The following is a 25152-nucleotide window of genomic DNA, read 5'->3' as shown; positions in this document are numbered from 1 at the left end:
GACCAGCGGCGGCATGCCGGGCTTTCATGAATAGCACTTGAAAATAATTGGTTCTTGTTTATAAGGGTTTTTTTCAGATCTACACCTTTAACTTCTTTACTGTGTAGCTATTAGGAATTATTGCTGCCCGTGATATGGCGTTGAATTAAACAACCTGTTCTGCAGGGTAATCTAATGGTGCTGAAATAATGTCTCTCTCTCTGAAACTGAGGGGCACTTGAGGCGTAAAGGAAATTAATTGTGCCCATTAAGATTCATCGACCACAGAGTGAAGTTACCTCGAACACCAAACCCAGTGTATTTTCTCTCCTTTGTAGAACTCATGTAACACAATGAGCGTCTGTGTCCTTTTCTGTCAGACGCATCAACCTTGGCTGCGAGGCTCATCCCGGAGAAACGCTGAAGTGCCAGCAGGATTAGGGGGTTTATATTGAGGGAGTTTTAGGAAAGTGATCAAAGCACAAAATAATTGAGTTTAGCAACTTGTCGCTATTTCCTTTACCTTGTGTAGAGTGTTTGTAACGTTGCAGGTTTCTTAATTCTGGCCCTAGTTGACATGATTAGCCGAGATCATTCCCCACATTGATCTTACTGCTTATTGTTCCAAACAATTCACACGCATTTAAAGAAAATGCCTTTTTCGCTGCTAATGCATTGTGAACACAGAGCAGTAATAATCAATAGTTAGAGAGTCCACCTCCTCAGAGGTCTCTCTGATAGAGGTGCATGCCAATAAAAACCACACCTAAGTGCCCGATGTTACACAACTTGGAGGGACACCGGTAATGTATTCTCTGTGATGTGCACAGGCATTAACTGATTTCAGGCCAATGAATTCAGAAAACCAATCAGAGGAGCCAGTAATTGCCGAGAGCATTTCAAACTAACAAGGGGAGAAAGGAGAAAATTAATTTGTCTTTGAGGTAGCATTGATCTGAGGCCTTAAAGACGAGAGGCATAAAATTAATGGCTTTGTCCGAAAGGCTTTGCCACTCAGCGTAATCTGGTCGCAGTGAACACGAGGGGGCTCCGAGCTGAATTGAAATGTCAAGAAAAAACACTATTTGGTATCCTGCATGCAACACGATAGAGACCTTTCGTCACAAAGCTGAAGCCATTTTGTGGCTAAACCCAGCTTTGCACCTCGCTGCTCCTTGGTTTGCTTTTGAATCCCCTGAACGACGCCTCCAGGTGAGCCTTCAAGACGGAGGACATTTATAGATGTATCATGCACTAAGCCTGTGTTCCACCCTCAGAAGCATGATGTTTGGCAACCAAAATAGCAGCTGAGGTGAAGGAGTCTGGAGATTTGCAAGAGCTGTAATTGTTCTGCTGTCATGGTGAAAGCTGGCGAGATTATGGAAGGGAATTGTTTAAGTGGACATTACAGGCGTAGACGAGACGGAGAGTTTTGCCCTGTCTGTCTGCACGTATATCTTCCTGTCTGCATGTGTGAGCCGCTTTGCCACCTTCCTCTGATTTAAACCGTCTAGTTGTGACTGCCTCATGTCTGCTGCTCCACAGTGCTCAGTTTCAGGCCTCATAAATTACCCGACAAAGACACAGGATATGTCCGGCAGAGCTTTTTCTGTCTACTGCTCTTTTAAAGAACAAGTGCCAATAAAGCAGTGAGGCCTGCAACAATTTCTCAATGGCTTGCGTTTGTTTCATTTAGCAGAAATAATGACATATTCTACAGTGTTGGATAAGGCACATGATTTGTCTTGTGGACCTTTACCTTCCATGCCAAGCTGTGTGCTCCCGTCACGTAGGCTGAATGAAGCAGAACAGCATGAGTGCATATAAACAGCCTAATGTAAAATTCATGTCTTGTGGGATTTGTCTCTGTCATTAATTACCAGCACTGGCTCGAGGTAAAGGGGCAAAAAGACCAACTGTAGCTCATACACAGTCCTCTTAGACAGTCTTGTTATTGAGTCAAGATAAAATGCTCAGAGAATAAAGAAGCATGGATATATAACACACATGGAGTCACACCATGTCTTATTCACTGAGGTATAATGGGCATCATTAGTGTGGCAAGATGCCTATTGGTCTTTATTTAGTTAAAGCAAAAGCCTGACATTTCAGGAAATGTCAGATGTTTATTTATGCGGTAGAGTGTTGCAGGAATGAGTTCTGAAAACTGGAAATAAGTTAGGAAGTCAAAAGTTCTTTCCTTTTTTCTTTGTCTTTGGTTAAGTGCCTGAAGTAAAGTTAACACAATAGCTGAAGAGATTTTCACATTTTGCTCTGTGACATAAAATACATCAGTGAACACATCACATGTGAATTCTTTAAGCTTTAACGTGTCTCGGTTGCTAACAATTGACTAAATGAGACTACAGAGGTTGTCGAACACCAAACACAGACACCATTCCATCTTTACAGGCGGACTTTAGTGTCCAACTTGTAGATCGATCAATTTAAGGTAAAGTTTGTATAGTATAGTGTAGTCGGAAGCTTGGTCGTGGTGACATTAAAGTCGTGTGACCGCAATGTAATTAGTTTATAGCCTAACATAAGTAGCGACTGGATATAGCCTTAAATTTACCGTTAGTGCATTTATCACGCTCTCTTCTTATTCTTGGATTTAGACTGCTTGTTTAACCACAGGATCTTTTTTTTTACTGTTTTTACATGTGCTAATAGACACAATAGCATTGTGATAATTGCGTACATTGCCCAACACTGGTAATTAGCATGTTTTGTTTGTTTACAAAAAGCGTTGTGTAACAAAGACAATTTGCTGCACGTTGTTGGCTGTGAGCAGTTGTCAGGCATCCAGCAGAGCCTTCAAGAACGTAATGTGCCAGGAAATAGCCTGATACGTAACCTACCATAAAATATAAAACATGTATTTTGTTTTATGTTTTGCATGATTGAACAAACAAGACATCAAGTTTTATTAAGTGAGCTCTTGATGTGCTGATAATTGGATTTTATTATGTTTGGCTAGCTGTTTCCCTCTTGTTTAAATTCTTTATACTAAGCTAAGCTAACTAGCTGCTGGATATAGCCTTAGATTTACCCTACCGTACATTTATCATGCTCTTTTCTTGTTCTTGTGTGTTCACGGTACATTGAAAAGAAAGTTAAGGCATAGCCATATTTTTTATTTTTTCATTTGGATTGTCAACAGAACGTTTGCTTACCATTTAATATGGTTTAAAAATGGACCCCTGCTATTTAAAACAGGGTTCTTTCCTCATCTTTTAGCATTATGCAGCTGAATCAGGTGCTTCTCAGCTCGAGGATAGCAAATTTCAAAGACAAACTAAAGAGGACAAGAGCACACTGATTGATTTGCAGCCTTTAATGGTGTAAACAGATCCTGCTAAATTAGGGATGATTTTAAACTGAGCTCTGCCTATTCAATATTTCCTTTCCACTATATGTCTGTCTGTCTGTCTGTTTGTTTTTGTACTGGGAGGATTAGCCTTGTAAGTGATTCATTATCACAAAATGAAACCACTTAAAACAGCTTGATTTGGCTGCGAGTTATCTTCCCTAATAGCAGGTATTAGGCAGCTTATGATCCATTTATCCTGGGTGTTTGTATGGACAGGTAGATAGTTTTTATTGCTCTGACGCTATGTGTGTAATCTGAGATAAAAAACACTCTTTAATGCTTTGGTATACGCCGCAAAAGCAAGGACAAACAGAATATCTAGGCTTCGGATCATCTGATTATGGTTTAATATTTTTTGTCATCTTCCTCGCAGATACCTAAAAGACTCTGGGGGGCTATAAAATGATAAAACTAATTCTCTTTCATCTCTGATGTCTTGATTGATGAGCTCGGATAATCGTTTTTCTTCCTTTTAGCTCCGTTTTAATTTACACACTCTGTTTAGACTCGGGTGACGGCCATTTTTCAAGTGTTCAGTCTCAAACTCTTCCATTATTTACAAGAGGTATTATTCAGCATATGGCAACAGTATGCCTTTGGTGTCAGATTGCCCATAAAGAGTGACTTCACTGCCTCTTGGGAGAAATGGTAGCTAATTGGTGCAGCCCTCTCTGAGTCGAGTGCTATCAGAGGACGCAGCACTTGCTGGCCGAGAATTTGCTCTCCACAATCAAAAGAAAATTGCAGCGCGCCTGGTGCTCAGGCATCAAAATAAGCCCACAAATACATCGACGCCCGCCAAGCAGATTTCTGTAGTATTTAATAGACATGTTGTATGTTTAATGTTCTTGATGTCCTTCACAATCACACTTTGATAATCCTAACCACGCTGACTGAAAACATCCACAAAGATTGTATCTTGTCTTTGATTGAAAAAAATCACTCAGTCGACATCAGAGCGTCCCTCCTAATTAAATCGTGATGATTTAATGATTCTGCCTGAAAGACTGAACATGAGAGACAATGACCAAGTGTCTCATCGCATGAACTGAGACATTTCTAATTATGGGAATGAAAGGTAACTTGGCGCTAGAATAAAATATGTCATCTTAATATTACTCTCTGTTGGTTTTTGTGAGTGATCGTTGGAATTCGGGCTGCAACTAACGAGTATTTTTTTATTGGGTGATTTCTCTGCCAAATATTTTCGCAATCAATAGGTAAATCATTTTCAGAAAAGAGTGAAAAGCATCCATCAAAGTATCCAAGAAGCCCAACCTGATGCCTTCAAATTAATGACAAAATCAAAAGCTTAAATTTACAATGAAATAACAGAGAAAAGCAGAAAACCCTCACCCGACTGTTAAAGCTTGAACTAGAAATTTATTTTTGTTTTTGCTAGAAAAACAACAACAATTGATGGATCATAAGAATTATTGTCATTTTTTATTTATTTTTTTCAAAAGATTATTCTACTCAAGTTAGCTCTTCAGCGAAGGTTGGGTAATTGTTTGGAAATGTTTTAACAAAACACCAACAAATTAATTTTCTCTCTCTTTCAGTCTGGTTGGAAATGTGAATGTTTACTGGGTTAGCTTCATAATACATTTAATATTTTGAAGTTTTGGACTGTTGGTCAAACATATTCAATAAACAATCAACCTAAGCACTGGTAAGCGATGGATACTGGTGACATGTTCAAGACTAAATGATAAATCGAGAAAACTAGAATAGCACTCAGTAGAGCCCAACAATCCCCTTTTGTACTCTCTTATAGATACACGCCACTTCATCGAGATTTATGTATTATTCACTGAGAAATTAACAAAAATGTTGAAGAAAGTGAGAACAAAATTCCTGGATCCATACCAAATTTTATTTGGGTCTATTGTGGGCCGAGAGCCATCCTCCATCCATGTTTCCTGGAAATCCTTTCAGTAGTTTTTGTGTAATCCTGGTCACAAACCAACCAACGAACATAATGCGTTAACGAAAACAATCATTGGCCGCAACACAATAGAAAGATATGAAGATATTCCCAGTTGTTTCCAGTATCTTTATATTGATTGAATCACTAATGATAATGTGTGCTATTGAACGTGTTTGCATTTGCCAAGATCACAAAGAAACATTAAAAAATAAGGCCAAGACCGAACAAAATATGTCTTGATACAGTGAGCTGAAATGTGGGTGGCACAGGGCTTTGGACTCTCGAGGTCTCAGGAGCAGGTTAATCAGGTGATGCCAGCATGCTGTTACAGGCAGATGCATATTAAAGCTTATATCAGCCAGTGGAGGAGCAGAAGTTTGCTCAGGTATGGAGAGGTTTAATAATCTAAAACCCAATTACACTTGCCCTGGTATTGCATTATATGCGTATATTGAATCAACGGAGTCAGCCTATGAATCATCTCAGTTTTCCTGAGTCAATAAAAAATCTTCACTGGCAATACAAATTTGAAATACTTCTTTTTTTCTTTTTTAAATGTTGCACTGTTATACTGTTATGTTGTTTAGAGTTATTCATGCATTAGGAAATGAATCTTATTTCTTTAATCAGATTCACAGCTATCCTCTAAAAAAGTAAAAAAAAAAGGTAGACTATAGTGATCCTGTTTCTATTAACAAAATTCTAATCATCACTTTCTTGGTCTGTCTGCCATTTTTTAGGTCATTCTTAACATGTTTCCTGGAGCAATTAGGAACACCTTTAAAGCTGGGGGTGCTCACAATAACCACACTTGTCAGCTGTTACTTTTGCAGCCATGCTGGCCTGGCCAACCTGTTAACGTCTGGGTGACAGAAACACAATGACTGAATGAGTGTAAGGGTAATTAGCCAGGGCTCCAGCCAGGGGAAAAGGTCACTGAGTAAAATGTCACAATTCAGCCTCACTGTAGGGTGGTTTGAGGTTTATTTTTTTAATAGCGAGCATCACAGGAACACTGTTCCCTCCCTGCTGTGGTCTCCTGACCACATCGCCTGATATAAGCTTTGTAATAAACTCAAATATTCCACTGGAGTGAATAAGGAAACCCGCTGACTGGCTGACTCGTGTGAAACGTGAAATGTGGGCTTTGTCACCATTCTCTCTCAGGAAATGGAGATATGTGTCTGATGATGGAGTGTCAGATAGCATGATATTGCATTTTTTCCCAGAAGCACCAAGGGAACCAACACTATAGTGCCTTTCACATCAGCAGACCTCATTGTGGGAAGCTGCTTTTATCTCCAAGTACAATCAGGTGGTTGTGGGTAAAAATCTATGATCGTTCATGCAGGATACTAGTATATCCATGTAGACACTAACGCACGCACATACACTCTGTATCCACTGTGTTTCCTGTTTTATTCATATTGGCTATTCATACTGTATAAAATGTATAGATTTCCTATTTCTGCTCTCATTTCTTAGTTATCTCCGGGCTCTCAGCAGCAGATATCCATCCGTGCACACGCAGTGGTTTTAAGCAGGAACACACCTGAGCGATGGAGCAAACACAAGCGCCTGTGCACACGTGCATGTGCACATTCACACATAGATTTGCTTTGCAGGGTAGGCGTGGATTGAATACAGTGGAATTGCATTATTGCTGATGTATGTTTCTTGCTCGGAGCGGTGCAGTTCTCCTTCCGCACACCAGCTTTATCAAAGCGAGAGAGATGAACTAGGCAGGAAAAAAGTGAAATGCAGCCAGGCTTTGTCTTTATTGTTGACATTTAATCAGCCCAAGGTACTGACTCTGTTGGGAGGAAATCACGGATATGTCAAAGGATGCCACCGTCACTGCTTAGCTTATTTATGGGCTTAAGTAAACTAAAAATAGCAACAGATAGATGCGGTCTTGCATTGGCAAGTTTTCAAGCGGTGGAAGCTGGGAGAAGCTTTTTATTTCTAGGAATTATGGGCAGCAGTAACTCCAGAGATACCATCGAGCCAAAGGACTGAAAACAGTTGGAGTTTCCCCGCTACTGGAAACAACGGGAGTTCGAGGCAAGGGCATTTATGACTCCAGCTCTAACAGCCCCACTCTTCTCTCATTCTAGTGCCAACCATTGAAGATTTCTCCGTCTCCCCATCCATACCCAAGACCACCTCGGTTGTCACCACCACCACTGCGTCCACTGCGAAGGGGCAGGGTGACACGGTCACTGTTGGAGGAGCCGATCCAAGAGAGGGGAGGGACCCGTTTGAGGACAGTCGTAGCCCGGGCACAGCAGAGCCCACCGTCCCCGAGCTGCCACCAACACCCAGACGCTTCTGTGAGGCGACCAGGAGGAGAGCCATCGACTGGCCCCAGACCCACACTGGTAGCACTGTGGAGAGGCCCTGCCCCAAAGGGACCAGAGGTAGGACCACCATCTGATGTTTATGATACCTTTATGTTAACCAGAATTTTATTTAAATCTATACTATATCGTATTCATTTTTTTTAGATTTTTCAAAACCCTTTTCTGCTCTGCCTGCAGGATGTTAGCAAGGATTGCTAACACAAGGAAAAATAACACAACATTTCCTCGAACACAAGACTTGTGTCCTCACAAGTCTAATTTACAGGCACTTTCTAACTTTAGCTTTCCAATTTGTAAGTTGATCAATTCATAATAAAGTGTGTATAGTACAGTGTAGTAAGAAGATAATTGATGGTGACATTGAGGTCATGTGAGTCTAATTTAGTTTGTTTATAGCCGTATGTTAGCTTTTTACATCTGCCGATTTCATTTAAGCTTCAAAAATCATAAAGTGGTGTTCAGTTATGAAGATTATCTTGCTGAACGAAACCTGTAAGTATCATCAACTTGTGTTTTCCAAAAGAGCTTATTTTCTGAAATAATCCAGAATCCCATTGAAAAATCCCATTTGCTTTTTGTTGGGAGATCCAGGGGATGCTAACGTCAGAGTCAGCCCACAAAAATACGTCATCCCTGCAGAACTGCCAGTCAGCACTACACACACAGAGATATCTGATTACAAGTAGCCCAGTTAGCTTATTTGTTGCAGCAGTTTTTTTCCGTGGTCACACTTTTATGAGCTCATGAGTCATTACATTATTAACATTATTTGCTTCCAACACTGACAATCACTCAACCAGATGATTTTTTTTCTTTTCTGGTCTGGAATCTGATTTATCAACACAAACTGAAATGTACTGCGGGTCATTGATTATATAATCTTATAAAATCAGCCCGTTGCATAATAGTAAGCCCATGCATAGGAAAAAAGGAGTGTGTATAACCACTGTGATTGTGATGCAGAAATATTGTTTTGCACACTTTAAACAGCCACACTCAGAAAACTTCTATCATATTTTTTGTTATATTACAATATTGTTTTAACAACATGATGAGACATAACTACAAACACATCAGTCAGTCACCATGACTATTAAAACAGTAACATGACCAGCTGATCCCAGAGCTGTGCGAGAACTGATTTAATTGCTGCTCTGTAAATAGCGGTCAGTGTTTGTCAGACTGCTGCAGAAGAAAGTCTTATTTTCTCTCCAGTTCATGCTCATCTTTCTAGTATAAAATTGGTTCAATATTTTCTTATGTTAGGCCACGCGACATACACTCTTGTTATAGACAGGAAGTTAATGACAAATTAATGGAGTTGGAGCACCTCTTTGTTGCTGTGACGCATAAGGTCAATAACATCCGATTGTATTACCATGTACATGATTTTCTGCTATTTTTTCATCTCGTATAAGTTCATCTATTTTTAATCATCTTGATTGCTCGCTACTAAACTCTACAGGGGGTAAACAGGGATAGTGTTTTTTTCCATTAACAATCAAACATTTCAAAGAGTCTCAGAATCACACTTTCAGCATACAAATGATCAGAAACGAAGCTTCAAACATCCTGACAAAATAAGTGAAAATGGCACTTTATTTGTGCTTATTTAGGTGTTAGTGTGCTATTTCCATCTTTGCTTCCATGTGCCGAGAGTGTGACATTTGTACTGGCGGGTATGTCATATTTGAATCTATAATCTAGCATGATTAGAGGCGAAATGACTCTGTTTTAATATAATGGCATAATGTACATTGTTCCTGTTTTAAAGCCAATTTAGTTGAGATTGCAAGGAGAGGAAGAACAGAAATGCTGTTGCACATTTCATATGTAACAAAGCAAAGAAAACAGTGAAGATGTTTGAAGTTATAAAAAAGAAATCTCCACCAAATTCCAATGACTGCTAATTGTCAACTGTCTGATTACATCCAGACAGTAGGCTCACAGTTACTTCTTGCTTTTAAAATCACTTGTGCAGTGAGGGGGAACATTGTGTTGATTGCAGTTATAACATTTCAGTTGACAATGATACTCACACAGGAATCCCTCACAAGTTACCTTAACACCCCATCACAGAGACTGACAGAGCTGTCAAAATATAAAGCAGGGCTATCGGAGGATGAAAGCCAAAAAGAGACAGTGTTTTGACTGTGGGGGTGAAAAGAGAACGAGTCTTGTATTACATATGTTGTCAGCAACGAGGCATTCATTAGGAGTTATCTTGTATTTCATTTAGACATGCATATCGTGAGAGCATATGAAGTGTTTAGTGTTCTGAAATGTTTGCAACAACAAACCAGAGTCCATTGTTTTTTTCTGTCAGTTTTATCCAAGCTATGTAGGAACCTGATCGTGTTTTAGCCGCTCTTATACAATTTTGTTTTGTTCGTGTAGACCGTACAGATCTTGCAGTCTTTCAAATTGTTTGGAAGTGGTTGTTCCTGCAGAGCAGTTAGTTTCCTGCGTCAGAGAGTCCGTGTGAATGAAGGATCAGCAGGAGAAACTGTATTTGAGCAAGGTTTTGGCTTCCCTCCAACTGCTTTGTTTATTCTGTGGTACTGCAGGCATCGCCTCCTTCCTCTGCACCGTGGCAGGGACCTGGTGCTCCAAAGGCCCGGACCTCAGCAACTGCACCTCCCACTGGGTGACTCAAGTGGCACAAAAGGTAAAGCAGGAATGTGTCAATTACAAAATATAGCAGCGAAACAAACACGTTGCACAGGTAAAATCCAACATCGAGTGGCAGTTTTTGACCTTTTTGTTTGATTTGTTTTTCCTTATAGCAGCAGAGAGCCTGCTGGTCATGGTTATGAAAATATTTTATATATTTATTTTTTTCACGTGTAGCTAAGATACAGAGTGGTAGCAGAAAGAAATGAGCTTTCTAAAACATCAGGAGTAAATGCCAAGTTCTGCAGTCAGTTGCTGAGAATCAAAGAGCTCGAGCCTCTTTCTTCACAGACTCGTCTTCTTTGATGTTCAGAGTCACGCAGTCAGAAATCTAATGTAGATGCGCTGATAACAGTGTCGGTAGCCTGAACGGACCATAATGCAACTCAAACAGACAACATATTTTATTCTAAAGGAGATGGGGTTGATCTGAAAAACACCTTCCACACAGCAGGTACAGACTGAATGTTAGCAGAGGGAATACTAAACTAATAATTGTAGCCAGGTTTGGGAAAATAATGGAAAGTATACTGAAAAACAGGCAGCATCCGCAGTAAATCAGCTTGATGTTTGAGTGTGTGGTTGACACAGTTTTCCCAAGATACAATGCACAATAAGAAGAACATATAAAACCACAGAATTGATTTATTTCCTCTGCAATCGGACACAAAAAACACTGATGCTGATTCTTATAAAAATGCTGATTAACGTCCCCAATAATAGGTCTGTCTCTAGTTTCATGCTAGACTTGTACTGACACAAGAGAAGCCTAAGTTAGTTATTTTTATTTTTACATAATTGCTCATCAACAGAAAACATTTGTAATTGGCTGAACTGATTGTATTACCACTGGTGTTGAATATAATTTAGATGTAATTGCCAGCAACAGTGGTTTTGCAGCCATTATGCCACCAGATTGTCGACACTTCTGTAGTTCTTTTCACCATTGGGAGATATCGCAGCTGACAGAAATTTCTTGTATCTCTGACTTGGAATTACACCTTGGAGGCTGAATGGTATGACTGTTTTTCCCACTCTGCCTCTCATAATTATGGTCCGTATGATAAGACATTAGCTGCATTAGCTTTCTCTTTGTCAACTTTAATTGGCAGTGGAATTCCAAGGTTGCTTTTTAATTGATGTCTGTGCATGTGTGGCTTCATTTCCTCATAGTGCAGAGTGGAAAAGTACATTGATTTCTTGTGCACTAACCACAGAATGAATATTAGTATCTAGTATAGACTGAATAACATTAGTATTGTAACAATCTCCCTCAATTATTAACTCAAATAAGGAAAAGTACAAATGCAAATTTTAAGGGAACGGGCGGACTTGATAAGTGTCGCGAATGGACCGAAAATAATTTAACCCCCAAAAGTAAACAGCAAATCTCTCCCTTACACCTATGATAATGTAAGAATACATTATAAAGAAACTAAAACACACAGAAGGTTTGATTTATCACTATGTATTAACAGAAAATAAATTAAATTACGTCCGACCAGGACGCACACACCAAACACACAATAACCCCAAAAATCCCCACAGTTCAAACATCCAAGTCCCAACGTAAAGTGTCCATGAAAGAATTAGTCCTGAAAGAAAACTATCAAAATAAAACTACCTTTGACAGGCCATAACTCTTAATGAAAAAAGAAGCGAACCCACGCAAAACTCACCCAGCCTGTTTGGCAACCGGATCGCGGGCATGCAGTAATCTGGTGGTCTTTTAATCAATTTTTTTGGTTTCTGTTGGATTCTTCCTGTGGAGATTCACCGAACAATCCAGTTGGCCACGTCCTCCACACTTCGACGGTCTCCACCTGCCGCGCACATCATCTCTCTCACGACCTTTCCCCTCTCCCCCATTTATCACATTTGGTAAAAATAAACAGTAAAAAATGATAATACCAGTCCGTATTAATAATCCTTCTTCTTACCCTAGGCTCCTGATAAGTTTGTACCCATCATGGCGATTGCAATTATGGCAGAAGACTAAACAAGAAACATGTTAATCACCATAATTACCACACATCCAGGTAGACTTGGGCGACCCTTACAGTATGTTGAATGAAATTAGGCCACAATTCAGGCAAGGCAGGTCCATGCTATTATATTTCCTGCTCAGTATGTGATCCCTGAGTGTTTACATTCATGCTGCGCACAATTACTTTCCTTTCATTCTCAATATGCCCTGTTCTAATGGATTATGACTCTGTGGTGTCTGTGGGATACATTATTTCAGCTTCATATTGCAGAACCATCTCAGGTCGGCTTCATTGACGCTTCACTGACACCCATGTTTTCCCCATTGCTGTTTTTAGATTCGAAGTGGCGAAAATGCTGCTAATTTAGCCAATGAGCTGGCACGCCACACACAGGGCCCGGTGTTTGCCGGAGATGTCAGCTCCTCGGTGCGCCTGATGGAGCAGCTCGTGGATATCCTGGATGCTCAGCTGCAGGAGCTCAGGCCCAGCGAGAAAGACTCAGCTGGACGCAGCTTCAACAAGGTACCGTGAAAACTCCTGTCTGGCCTAGACTTTGTCCCCCCTTTGGCTCAGCTCTGTGTCAGCATGACTCAGGACATTCATTAGCAGGACACCTACAAACACACACAAACAGATGCATTCGCTAACATGCACACACACATTCATGGACACACACACAGTCTGAGGTGAGGGGGCTAGAGGCAGGTCTAGCCCCGGGGGGAAGCTCATTCCTCTGCAGCTCCTTGGTAATTACCGGCTTTGGGAACACAGGCTCACCTGGCAGTTCTACCTTAAAGGAGCTAATGGCCATGAGCCCCCCACCAACACAAAGAATAACTCTTCATTGCTGACAAGTGTGGAACTCTCCCCTGGAGCTTCTGCAAGCACTCGGCATGAAAAGAGCAGACCTAAGACGCACCTACAACTCTCAGCTGCTGGCAGGCCCATGGAGAGATGAGTGACAGTTTGAAAAATTACATTGTTATTCAGACTTGTCTCGACAGCAGTTCCTCCGTAAACAAGGTGATTTTCACCAAAATGACGCCTGTCGTTTGTGCCCTAATGTTCAGACAGCCACGTTTGCTATTAGCGCATTTGAAGATAAGAGCTGAAAGGTTTGTCACTGTAGTGCCGATCGTGTTGGAGTCCGACATCACAACATCAACAGCATGTGATTGGCTGATTACAAGGCAAAATGACAGGAGTTAAAGGAGGACCATAAAAGTGATTTTGCAAGTTTTATTCCCTTCACTTGAAATCATGTAGTACTACTCTTCAAACCAGGCTGCTGTGTTTTTTAATTTTTTCTACCGTTCCAGGTAGCCATTATTTCCTCTGCATATCTCTATGATGCTAAAATCTATTAGCAGAGTTGCTTTAGTTCCTGTAGTCAACATCACGCCTGCATTAGTTTTTGTCAAAATTGCATCACAGCCCCTTGTTAATTTAGTTTAATTGCAGTTTGACTCGAAAAGTCTCCACGATGATAACACAGCTCTGACAAAAATGAGTGCATACTTGATATTCATGGTTACATGCACACAAGAAAACCAGGTTGATTTGAAAAATCAAGCTATACATGCGTTTACAGTACACAACCTCTAGTAACCTGAATACTGTTAAATCCACATACACATGTAACAATTCAGTAATCATCCTCATTTTGGACCCACTTCTTACTTAGTGTAACAGACAGGTAGAACTGGCGGTTGATTTGCATTGCAGAGATATGTGAAATAGGCAAACATGTTTATGTCTGTCATCATTTTCAGCCCTAACTATAACATTCATAGATATCTAATTAAATACTATGGTCCGTTTTTAATTACATATCCAACAGCGACATCTCAGAATAACTGCTAGTTTTGAGTAAACTCAAGCTGTTATTTTCTTAATTTTGTGACGCAACAGAAAAAATAGGTCTTCATCCGAAGGTTAGTGAAAGCGTTATTATATATGAGATACAAAAGCATCAACGTTGGATGAATTAGATGGATAAAATAAACATTATTTTGTTTCCACTGCTCTCCGTTGGTTAAGCCCCTCTGTAGGGATGTACTGGTGTACTTCAGGACCTGGTGACATCACTATTGGGTGTGGTTAAAGGTGCAACAGAGCACACCTCTGACCACACCCAATGAGAGGTAAAACAGACTTCAACTTTGCCCCAGAGGGGGCCTGGTGTTACTCTTTAAAGAGGTTACTTTGTGTTTGTTTCAATTTTAGTTTAGTTCACACTATAGTCATTGTTGAGCACATGCATACTCCTAAAAAGCTGATAAGAAACCTAGTTACACATATAAAAACGGCCAAGAAATCCAAAATCAGGTTTTGCCCTGATTCCCCTGCCCTGATTATGGAAAGTCTCTTTCTCGTTTACACGACGAAGAAATCAGGTCACTGCAGAAAGCCGCCCGCAGCTGTACTAAATGTAAACGCATATAAGGCAACTTGAGTGTCAAGGATTTTCATGCCATACAGAAATCAATGGAAGCCAGAAGGGTGCTTACGATGAAAGGAAAATCTAAAAACATACAGCATGCGCTGTAAATGTACAGCACAGCATCCATGAGCTAGAACATACAGAATCACTGATGTGGTCCTTTTAGTTACAAGCAGCACTTAGCCCACAAATCAACAAGTAAATACTGGTGTCTGTTGAAGCACCCTTAACTCGACTGAAGAAACATTTTGGTTCCAAGTGTGTGTTTGTGTTACGATGTGGAGGTTGTAATCTGGATACGAGGAGCATTTTCATCTCTTTGTTTTCCAATTCTGTGTGAAGCAACAGTCTGTGGTTTTCTTCCGGATCCACTCAATTAGGAGGAGAAGGCGACTTATTTAATGCCAAGAGACCAACAAGGAGCTAGTGCTGTATTACTCTCTCCATACCGTGAAATACAAATGACCTCATCCCACATTGTTTATCTTCTCAATGTATTTTAAAGCATCGCTAATGGGGACCGGAGGAATCTGTTCTCAGCATTTTTTCCTCCACGCCGCCTTGCATTTTTCATCTCTTCACCCCTGATCCATTTTCATATTTAGAATTCATCCATCGTTTCTCCTGAAAAGCATTTAGCGCCGTTGCGTCACTTTAAGGTCGTAGTTCATACACCTGTGCCTTTCCTTCTTTCTATTGAATCTGTAATTCATGGTGAGTAGCATGATTTAATAATGCCTCCTGTTTTCTTACTATCTGTCTTTTCTGCTCGATCCTCTTGTTGTGTGGAAAAGCTTCAAAAACGAGAGAAGACATGCAGGGCGTACATGAAGGTATAACTACCACTCTTAGGCTGTTTCATGTTTTACCCCGATCCCTAACGCCTGACCAGTAGCATGCAGCGCTGTCCGTCTCCACGTCCTTGATTGTCTTGTGACAGTATGTGCCTGGCGAACTGCATGAACATGATAAGGCTGCTGTCTCGCCTGACTCAACTGTCTGTTCTCCTGTCTTTCCGTCCATCTGAGTATGCCGCCGTCAATATCACTCCATCTTTGCCCTGTTTTCTCTCCTCTTTGTGCTATCATTCGTGCATCTTTCTTTCATTTGTCTCTCTCCTTCTTTTCTTGCTCCCCCACTCGTTCTCTCTCTCCATCTCTCTTGTCGGCTTTTCATACCTTGTGTGAATAATTGCCTTCCCACGGTCGTAATTGCACCTCCCTGTCAGCTAGAAGTGTGATCAAAGTGGCAGTGTGCTCAATTTTCACTTGCTTACATTGTACAATTTCTACTCTCCCTTGTCCCTTTAGCAAAAAAAAAATAAAAATCCCCTCTCCTGTTGCAGTTGTGTTTTATCTGCGATATTAATTTCTGAGCCCATTAATATGTTTGTGCTCCATTCTGATTTTTCGGTTTCTCCTGCAGACATTTTGCTTTTCATGTGCAGTGGCAGGATTTATTGCCTTGGGTGGGTTCTGCTGAAAGACAAGAGCTTGGTGTAAACACTCGGAGGAGATGCCTTGCATGGCATAATACAAATGATCTGATTTTGTATTTCTCAGTGGGTCTTAGGGGATCCCTAAAGAATGAGTTGTTTTTACTTGAGGTCTCATTTTACTGAGAGAAATGGGTGATGCCTTCCCTTTCAACTGATTTAGAAATGTTGTTTTAGCCATGCTAGCGGCTCTATGGGTGCTGACGTCGGCCGGTCTTTCAGTACATCCAATTGGTCCAGATTGAAATACGTTTGATGGATTGCCATGGAATTTTGTTAATCGTTTCTTGTCGTTGTGCCCGGAGGATGAAACAAGACTTTGGTAATCCCCGGACTTTTACTGCACTGCCATAATGAGGTTGACATTTGTGGTTTTAAAGTTCCCATGAAATCAAAATTGATGTTTTAAGTGTTTTTGTATCACATATTTCTTGCTCTATATCTCACTTATACACCAGTACCAGGTCCAACAATGGCATAAAAGTCATTTGTAGGTATTTTGAATGCTATTTTAGAGCAAGTTGTTTTCTGGAAAACAGTAAATGATGTTGATGACTCATCCTGCACTCAGGAGGGTGCCCAATCTATAATGTTTAAAAAAGAAGGATGTTGCCAGAGTAGCATGTTTCTGTGGACCGGGCCTCAAGGATTACTAACTAACAACTCACTTTGGAACTTTATTCACTGATTCGGGCGAAACTGGATCATATTTTATGGGAAAAGCTATTTCTGCCATCCTCCGGCTCCTCTGCCTCAATTCTGAACAGATAGCTTTACTTGTTGTTAACGCAACTGCTAACCGTTGCTAACCAGCTGCTGTCCCAATGAACACCTCCAGATCATACGCAGCCGTCGATTCGATTCGATTAATGGTATTTATGATGGACATACTGCTAGTGTTGTTGCTAAAGTGATCACTAACTGCTGCTAAACATAGCTGTTGTTGGTTAGCTTGTGATTGTATTTGCTTAAACCTCTATTCTTTGTAATGGCCAGCAGAGGGCAACTCCACTGGTTTCAAAATTTAGTCTGATTGTATGTAAGCTTATGAGAAAAATAACTTCTCACTTGATTTATTATATCAGTAAACAGTTTTGTTCACTTTGTACATTATGGCTCCATTTAGAGTAAAATAGACATTAACGCACGGTATGCTTTTGGGCATGGCTAACATTGATTGACGAAACCATGGCAGCCATCAATCAGGATAGTGGTGAAGCTGTGTGTATGCTCCCCAGCTCCACTCTCTTCTCCAAATGTGGTCACTTCTGGCCCAGAAAATCCAAGATGGCAACGTAATGCAAACTCAAGGCTTTGTAATGGTTATTACAGTGCTAACTGGCAAATGCTAGCATGCCAAACCGCTGCACTAAGAGGGAATATAATTTCTCAGAGTTGCTATCATGGCTGCTAGCTGTTGGTCTTGAGGTCACTGCTGTTCGACTGTCCATCGAGCTCCCACCATGCGATTCTTTACTCCAGTCGTAACAAGCCATAGGGGCTCCCCTTTTAGCACCCCTGTGATTTGTAAAGTGACCTCCACCCAAGCGAGAATTAAAGAGGATTCAATCAGAACACAGATCCTTCCTGTGCGACACAAATTAGAGACAGCAGACTTTTTTTTTTCGCCCTTTTGGATTTCATGGGCCCTTTGAGGATGGCTCACCAGGGGGAGAAGACCATTTAGTGTCTGTCTGGTTGTAATGGCTCCGACCCTGTAATAGCCACTAGTCTTTCACATATACACACACACATACACACACTTAACTCCCATCATAGTCACAGCTCACAAGCGTCTGGTTGCCTGCAAGGTCAGGGCCACAGAGATTGATTTCTGTGCTCCAGCGCGGGATATAAAGACACGCTGCGAGCCCTGCGTCTGGATACAGTCATCATCACTGTGGTTAATATGAGCTCAGTGGTTAAATGTTGCGGTTAATCATATATTGGTGCAGACTTCGGTTGATCCCCTTTCTTGTTATTCCAGGCAAACGGATAATCCTGTCTGTGGTCAATTAGTGTTTTGGATAATCATAGCTGTGACTAATTGGTACAGTGAGCAAGGGCTTGTTGTGGTTAATTACCGTTATTGTGGTGGGCCTTGCTCTGGTTAATGGCACCTATGGTTAAATTGTCACTCTGATTTATCACACCAGGGGTTGGCTGTAGATTCTGAATCTGGGATTTGAGGAAGTTATCGACGTTGTGGTTGATCGTGTCAGCAGGCAGGAGTAATGAACTCACCCCACCAGGGTCAAAGGAAACTCTTGTTTTATCAACATATGATACTTGTGTGGGTTTTGTGGAATGTTTTGCTTACTTACTGCTTATCAGAAAGCAGGAAATGAAAGGATTGCAAATGAAAACAAGCAGAAATTTTCCCCCATCTCGACTCAGATGGCCACTCTAGACATGGATTTCTTGGTAATACCCCCTTTCCTCCTGGAGAATAGCATTCAAAGCCTTTATAAGCAGATCCTGTTAGGGGAAATAAGACTATTGTTCATGGTAATTGTTCTTTTGCAAAAAGCTACTTAAAACCAGGACTTGAGGATGCAGCATTGTAGAGATGTCATTCAATGAAGGAAAAAAAAACATTTGGTTTGTATTTCTTTTCCCCCTCAAGCACTTTTACATTATTCACGAAAGAAACTAGTCCAAAAGAAGCTTCCTCAGATTAGGCCTATTTCTTGTAAACAGAATTTTAAATAATACATCCTGCATTTTTTATCGTCATCATTATTTTAGTTACCCTTGACGTCCTTGAACCCTCGTCTCATCAGCGGGAGTGATCTTGATATTTCAGTTTCAGTCATTGTTGCTGCTGCTGTCACTGTTGGCCATGCATGCCCTTTTTTTATCATTCGCTGCTCAGTCCCCTCCCATTTGTTATTAAACTGAAATTATGATGGGAGGAAACAGCACGCTGACATTTCACTTGTCTCCATGGATACAGGCAATCGTGGACACTGTTGACAACCTCCTGAGGCCAGAAGCTCTGAAATCCTGGAAAGACATGAATTCAACAGAACAAAGTCACGCCGCCACGATGCTGCTGGACACGCTGGAGGAAGGAGCGTTTGTCCTTGCAGAAAACCTGATCGAGCCGGCGATCGTAAAAGTGCCTGCAGAGAATATCAGTAAGTTCCTCTCCAATAACTATAAAACAGATGAAAACCACATCTACACATCTGTCAGTCACAATTTATGATGCTGATGGTTGTTTTTCTTCTTGGCTTTGCACCATTTCTCAGTAGAATTGATTCAAACTGACTTCAGAGTGAATTTTATTTTATTTTTTCGGGTACCTTGACAGCTATTTACCAGGAGAATCTAATTTAAAAAACGACCACATCTTGCTGACGTCACATTAAAAGATTTAACCGAGCAAATGTGTCCTCACAGGCAGTTTATTAGCAACGTGATCTCATTCATTTAAGTCGCCTTTGTGCAGTGAACTGTCACATTTCTGCTCATATCTCTTTGCTGCAATGGTTATGGTCTCCGACTCACCCTCTTTTGTCTTATACCTCACTGATTTTTAATCTTTTTCCTGCATCGTGCAGTCACCTCATTCAATATACGCTGCAAGATGAACTGTCCAGACCTCTTGGGGAAAACAAAGAAACCAATTGAATGGCATTGTTCCATTCATACAGCACTCTATCTGCGCTCTCCAAGCCTTTCCCATTAAGTGGTAGTTAGCTAAGCTGATAAGAACTAGTTGCTCTGTCTCTACCACAGGCGCTGATTAATACATTGTGTAATATGCAGTATATTGGCTTCTTTATTCGCTGCATTCAGGCAGTTTTCTAGAGCTTGTCAAGCTCTCACGTATCTGCTCGACTGAGATAATTTTCCAGCCTAGAAACATAAATACAACCATGTAAAGAAAACACACAACCTCAGAGAGCAGCTTACCTGACCTCCCTTGAAGCGGCGGAAAAAATGTGAAAATGATTGTTGCTCCTAATTAGCAGTTTGCCAAAGCCCAAATGGCACCTCCAGGCGAGCATCAAGGGCAAAACGAGGGAGCTAAAAAAAAACTAGACAGAGGAGGAGAGAGAGCAACCAGAGAACAATTCCTCATCTCCGTCTGTCAGAAGCCATCTATCTGAGGAAGTGAGGCCGTTTCTGATGGGAGGGAGTGTGCTGATACGTGTGTCCTCCTGACCCTTCAGTAATTTCACACATCAAAGGGAGCACCACCCGGCAGCTGGCATACCGGAGAGAGAGGGGGCTGCAGGAATTTGGAGGATTTTCAGAGATTTGCTCGTCGAGCCCAGAGTTATCTGAAGCCACAGGGGAAAGAAAAAGTGAAAGTAAAAAGCTCAATGATATTTTTGATCCTATGAATATTTGACATTCATGCTGCAGTAGGCTGTGCGCTCGCATTCGCTCATCCCTCTATTGCCGCCCTTGTTGTTATTTTTTTCTTTTGCTCTTGCCTCAGAGGCCTTCACAATGCCAGCCATCAGCTTAGTGACATGATTTTTTAAGTATATGACACACTACAGGGTCTCGCCAATAAGATTTAGTTCTGTCACGATGAACCTCGTGTCTTCAGACATACCCTGCTGAGCCTAAAGGGTAGAGAGCTATCAAACAACATGTGCTGCCTTTTAAATGTTGTCTATAATGCATTCTTTCTTTCTTTCCCTCTCTCTATTTGCCCTCACCTCTTACCATCTCTCAGTGTTGGATGTGTACGTGTTGAGCACCGATGGTCAGGTGCAAGACTTCAGGTTTCCTCAGACAAGCAAGGGTGGAGCGACCCTTCAGCTTTCCTCCAACACGGTCAAAGTCAACAGCAAAAACGGTGAGAAAATGCATAGTATTCCTCTTTAATTCTTCTCCTGGCTGACGTGTTTATTGTCTTTCGTGCAGGAGAAGTTCACCATTTTGGGAAATATGCTTAGTCACTTTCTTACCGAGAGTTAGATGAGAAGACGTCATATCGTACATTAACTATAGAGCTAAACGCATGAGGTGGTTAGCTTAGCTTAGCACAAGGACTGGGAGCAGGGGGGAAACATATATAGTTCAAATATAGGCCTTCCAAACTCTTCTTCTAATGTATCTTCTAATGAAATATCTCTTTTCACTGAAAAGATATTTGTGCTTGTTAATGTGCCCTCTGAACGTCTGATGATTTTATCATTGCCGGTTGCAGGTGTGGCCAAGCTGGTATTTGTGCTCTACAAACACCTGGGTCAGTTCCTCAGCACTGAGAACGCTACGCTGAGGGGAATGGGCGACCTGAATAAACGCAACCTCTCCCTCACCGTCAACTCCCACATCCTGTCAGCCTCTATAACCAAGGAGTCCAGTCGTGTGTTTGTGGCCGACCCTGTGATCTTCACTCTGGAGCACCTGGATGTAAGACTCTCCAGACACTGTAGAGCAAAAAAATACTGGAACGGCTGCACAGCCTTTTCAGCGAAGAACAAAAGCAGCGCTTTGATGTATTGTTGAAGAAAAAACGTTGAAGTAAAGAGACAGCATCTTTATAATGCTATATTCATCTGTGTCGTGTTTCGTCTTGATTATTTTTTCTTTATCTGGATCTCATTCCTCCCTTTTCTTCCAACAATTTATCACATCTAAAGATTTGTGAGCAGATACTAGCTGATAAAACAAGCACATATAAACATCTGGTACCCTGCCATCCTCTTTCCCACTGTTACACATATGAAATATACAAGGTGTGTTTGTGTACAATCATGCATATTGCAGCGCATGTTCATATATGATTAATAATTTTTTTCTCTCTCTCTGCGTTTGTGTTTTGCAGAAGGAGCACTACTACAATCCCAACTGTTCCTTCTGGAATTACTCGGAGCGCAGCATGATGGGATACTGGTCCACTCAGGGCTGCAAACTGCTGGAAACCAACAAGAGCCATACTACTTGCTCCTGCAGTCACTTGACCAACTTCGCCATCCTCATGGCTCATCGGGGAAATGTGGTAAGTGGCCCTCTCCATGCGGTTTTGCACGAGCTATTTTTCTGTCTCAGTTAGTTGCTCTTCCGTCTCGCTGATAGATTTGTGCGCACACGGCAAGAACAAGAATGGCATTTCAGTGGAGATAATTAGATTATTGCTGGAGGAGAAGGTAAGGGGCGGCGGGAGGAGGGGGAGAGGTGGAGAAAAAGAAGCGGGCTGTCACTTTAAAAGAGCGAGATTGTGGATCAGGAGAGGAGGTGCCATACCATTATCAGGAGTAATTATATTTTACCTATGGTCCGTGTCTAATATTCCTCCATGCATATGTGCCAGAGAATCATGGGAAAAAAGTATAACCTCAGCTTTAACTTGTGTTTCCACCCCTCTTGAAGTGGTGTAGGATCCATTTGGTCGCAAAATGCAATTACAATCCAATTACATGATAAATAGCATGTGTAGCAAGGACCTTGCCAGTATTAAATGTGGAGGATAAGTTTGTGGTTCATTTAATAATAAGTCTATACTCGTGAACTCTGTCCCTGTCATCTGTCTTAACCTCAACCTTAACCACAGCTTGAAACCAGAGCCTCGAGGCTAGGATTAGCCTCACACCGATTCCCTACACATCACCTCAAATGCAACTCCTGCCCTCAATAAAATTACAAATATCACAGGAGGAATTGCCTCACTCTCCGCCGTGTCCTTGAGTGATATTTGGTATGGTCAAGTCTGCTATTTCCACATTTTCCTCCTGCGTGTCTTGTAAAATGCTCAGTTTTTAGACTTCCTGAAACACGACGTGATTCTACCTCAAAGGGAAACCTCATGCAGACGTCACATGACATGTTTATGGTTCTTTTTGGCAGATTTTACAACTAATGTCACTTTCTGCGCCCCTATAATGTGGTCTTTGTTTGAGCCGAATGTCGTCAGGTGTGATCAGGTTTAAGGATAGCTTCACAATCTTTCAAATCTGAAGAACTTGAAGTATTCACGTTCCCATGTGGGAATTGGATCAGTTTTTGCTCAGTGTAGTTAAATTTAATTTAAAATATCCCTTCCTAATGTTCTTTCAATGTGACTCTTTGCAGTGATGGGGGACAAAATCCACAGTGCTTGTTCAAGCAAAAATACATTCCAGAGTTTCCCTGAAGCTAAAATGAGGCTTCAGCAGTCTGAGTTAGACAAATGAAGTAGATATCATATAAAGTTACTATTTTAGTACAGAATTCCTGCTTTTGCTTCTATTTCTCACTGCAGCTCAAGAGGGAAACATTGAGGAAAACATGAAGAGGGTTTTTGTAATTAAAAGACAGAACAGGAAGGTATCTACTTGTCTCATTTTAGCTCCAACTAGGGCTGCAACTAACAGTAATTTTCATTATTAATCGATTAACTCTTTAATAAATTGTGAAAAAATACTCATCACAATCTCCCTGAGCCCGAAGTGACGTCTTCACTTTGCTACGATTGGCCAACCAACAGTCCAATACTCAAAAGAGTCAGCATTTACAATCATAAATGGCAAAAAAGCGGCTAATTCAGGTGTTATTGATAGAATTTAGCCACTAAATGGGACCATCTCTCCCCCTTCCACTGCATTCACATCACAATACCGCTGTTGTTCGAATCATCTGCCCCCTGAAGTGGTTGCTAGTTTGTTGCACTAGCAAACGCTGCTAACACTCGCCAGCTATCTTTAGAGCAGTACAGTATACTGGGCACATACTGTAGAACTTCTGAGGTTATTTTGGTGCTGACAAAAGACTGATACCTCTGATACCAACGGCGATATACTATTGGCTGACAAGTCTAGTGAGAAACTGGAACAAAGAGATAAACAAAACCATAATTTTGGACCTGACAAAATGTTTAAAATTATTAATTCATCATGATAATGTTTTTAAGGGAGAGAGATACTTTTATTCTGCCCCTTTCTACAAGCTTTGTAGATGTGTTATTTTTCATGTAAAATAAATGATAACAATGCATAAAAATGTTATAAATATAATCTGTAAGAAGCTGTAACGAGCAAATGTTTGACATTTTAGCTTGAAAAATGACTAAAACAATTAATTGATTGTCAAAATTGTCAAATCCTTAATTAAATTGGCAAATAATTTTCTTTCATTTGAGTAATTGATTAATGTTAATTAACTGTTGCAGCTCTAGCTTCAAGTAAACATTTTTGTTCAAGTCTTTTCCGCTTAAAGAGCATGAGGACGGGACTTTTTAATTGCTCTAACAAACAGGAGGACTGATTAAATAAAGCAGAAATGTCTCAATACACATACAGACTTAAGGACTCTACAGCTCAGAATTCTTCATTTCAGATTCATTCAAATCATCAAGTTTTCCAACAGGTCAATATTTGCATCTCAACAAATATAGCTCCATCTGCTTTAATGCCACCACTCATTATGAAAAGCGTGGAGTTGAAGGTCAGTCTGTCTCTCTGCAGGGCGACGGCAGCGTCCACGAGCTCCTCCTCACCGTCATCACGCGGATGGGCATCGCCGTGTCCCTGGTCTGCCTCGCCATCAGCCTCTTCACCTTCTGCTTCTTCAGAGGTCTGCAAAGTGACCGCAACACCATCCACAAAAACCTCTGCCTCAACCTCTTCATCGGCGAGCTCGTCTACCTCGTGGGCATCAACATGACGGAACCAAAGGTACCGTGGAAATTACATCGCAGAGGGTGTTAACTCTCATGCCGCTGATGAATGGGCTCATCTGCTGTGATTAACCTTTAAGCACTTGAATTTCTCCTTCAATTTTTCTTCAAGAGGCTTCAAAGTTTAAACTGCCACAATTTTATTCAGTATCTGATGTTCTAACACTTGAAGATCTGCAATGCTGATTCTGAGTGGAATAGTTATACGTGGGATGTTTTCTTTTGTGGCTGCACCATTTCATCAAACGATTTTATACACAGTTTCCCACATCAACTTTGTGAACATAA

General features: G+C 41.0%; 1 protein-coding gene across 10 annotated transcripts in view; it reads left to right on the top strand.

The window, feature by feature from the left end:
- Nucleotides 1-25152, top strand: part of adgrl2b.1 (adhesion G protein-coupled receptor L2b, tandem duplicate 1) — a 90752-nt gene that overhangs the window by 48953 nt on the left and 16647 nt on the right. For 8 of the 10 annotated variants that reach the window (XM_084369016.1, XM_084369012.1, XM_084369014.1 and 5 more), the window contains 9 exons: nucleotides 7400-7702; nucleotides 10213-10313; nucleotides 12643-12828; nucleotides 15544-15582; nucleotides 19201-19384; nucleotides 20941-21063; nucleotides 21418-21623; nucleotides 22039-22212; nucleotides 24653-24862. In XM_084369016.1, the coding sequence (XP_084225142.1) occupies nucleotides 7400-7702; nucleotides 10213-10313; nucleotides 12643-12828; nucleotides 15544-15582; nucleotides 19201-19384; nucleotides 20941-21063; nucleotides 21418-21623; nucleotides 22039-22212; nucleotides 24653-24862 (1526 nt within the window). The remainder of the gene's footprint in view (nucleotides 1-7399; nucleotides 7703-10212; nucleotides 10314-12642; nucleotides 12829-15543; nucleotides 15583-19200; nucleotides 19385-20940; nucleotides 21064-21417; nucleotides 21624-22038; nucleotides 22213-24652; nucleotides 24863-25152) is intronic. The other 2 variants (XM_084369017.1, XM_084369015.1) reach the window with 1 other exon arrangement.

Source organism: Pagrus pagrus (assembly GCF_965226575.1).
Source record: "Pagrus pagrus genome assembly, chromosome: 12".
Taxonomy (NCBI): Eukaryota; Metazoa; Chordata; class Actinopteri; order Spariformes; family Sparidae; genus Pagrus; species Pagrus pagrus.
This window is presented reverse-complemented; position numbering and strand designations above follow the sequence as displayed.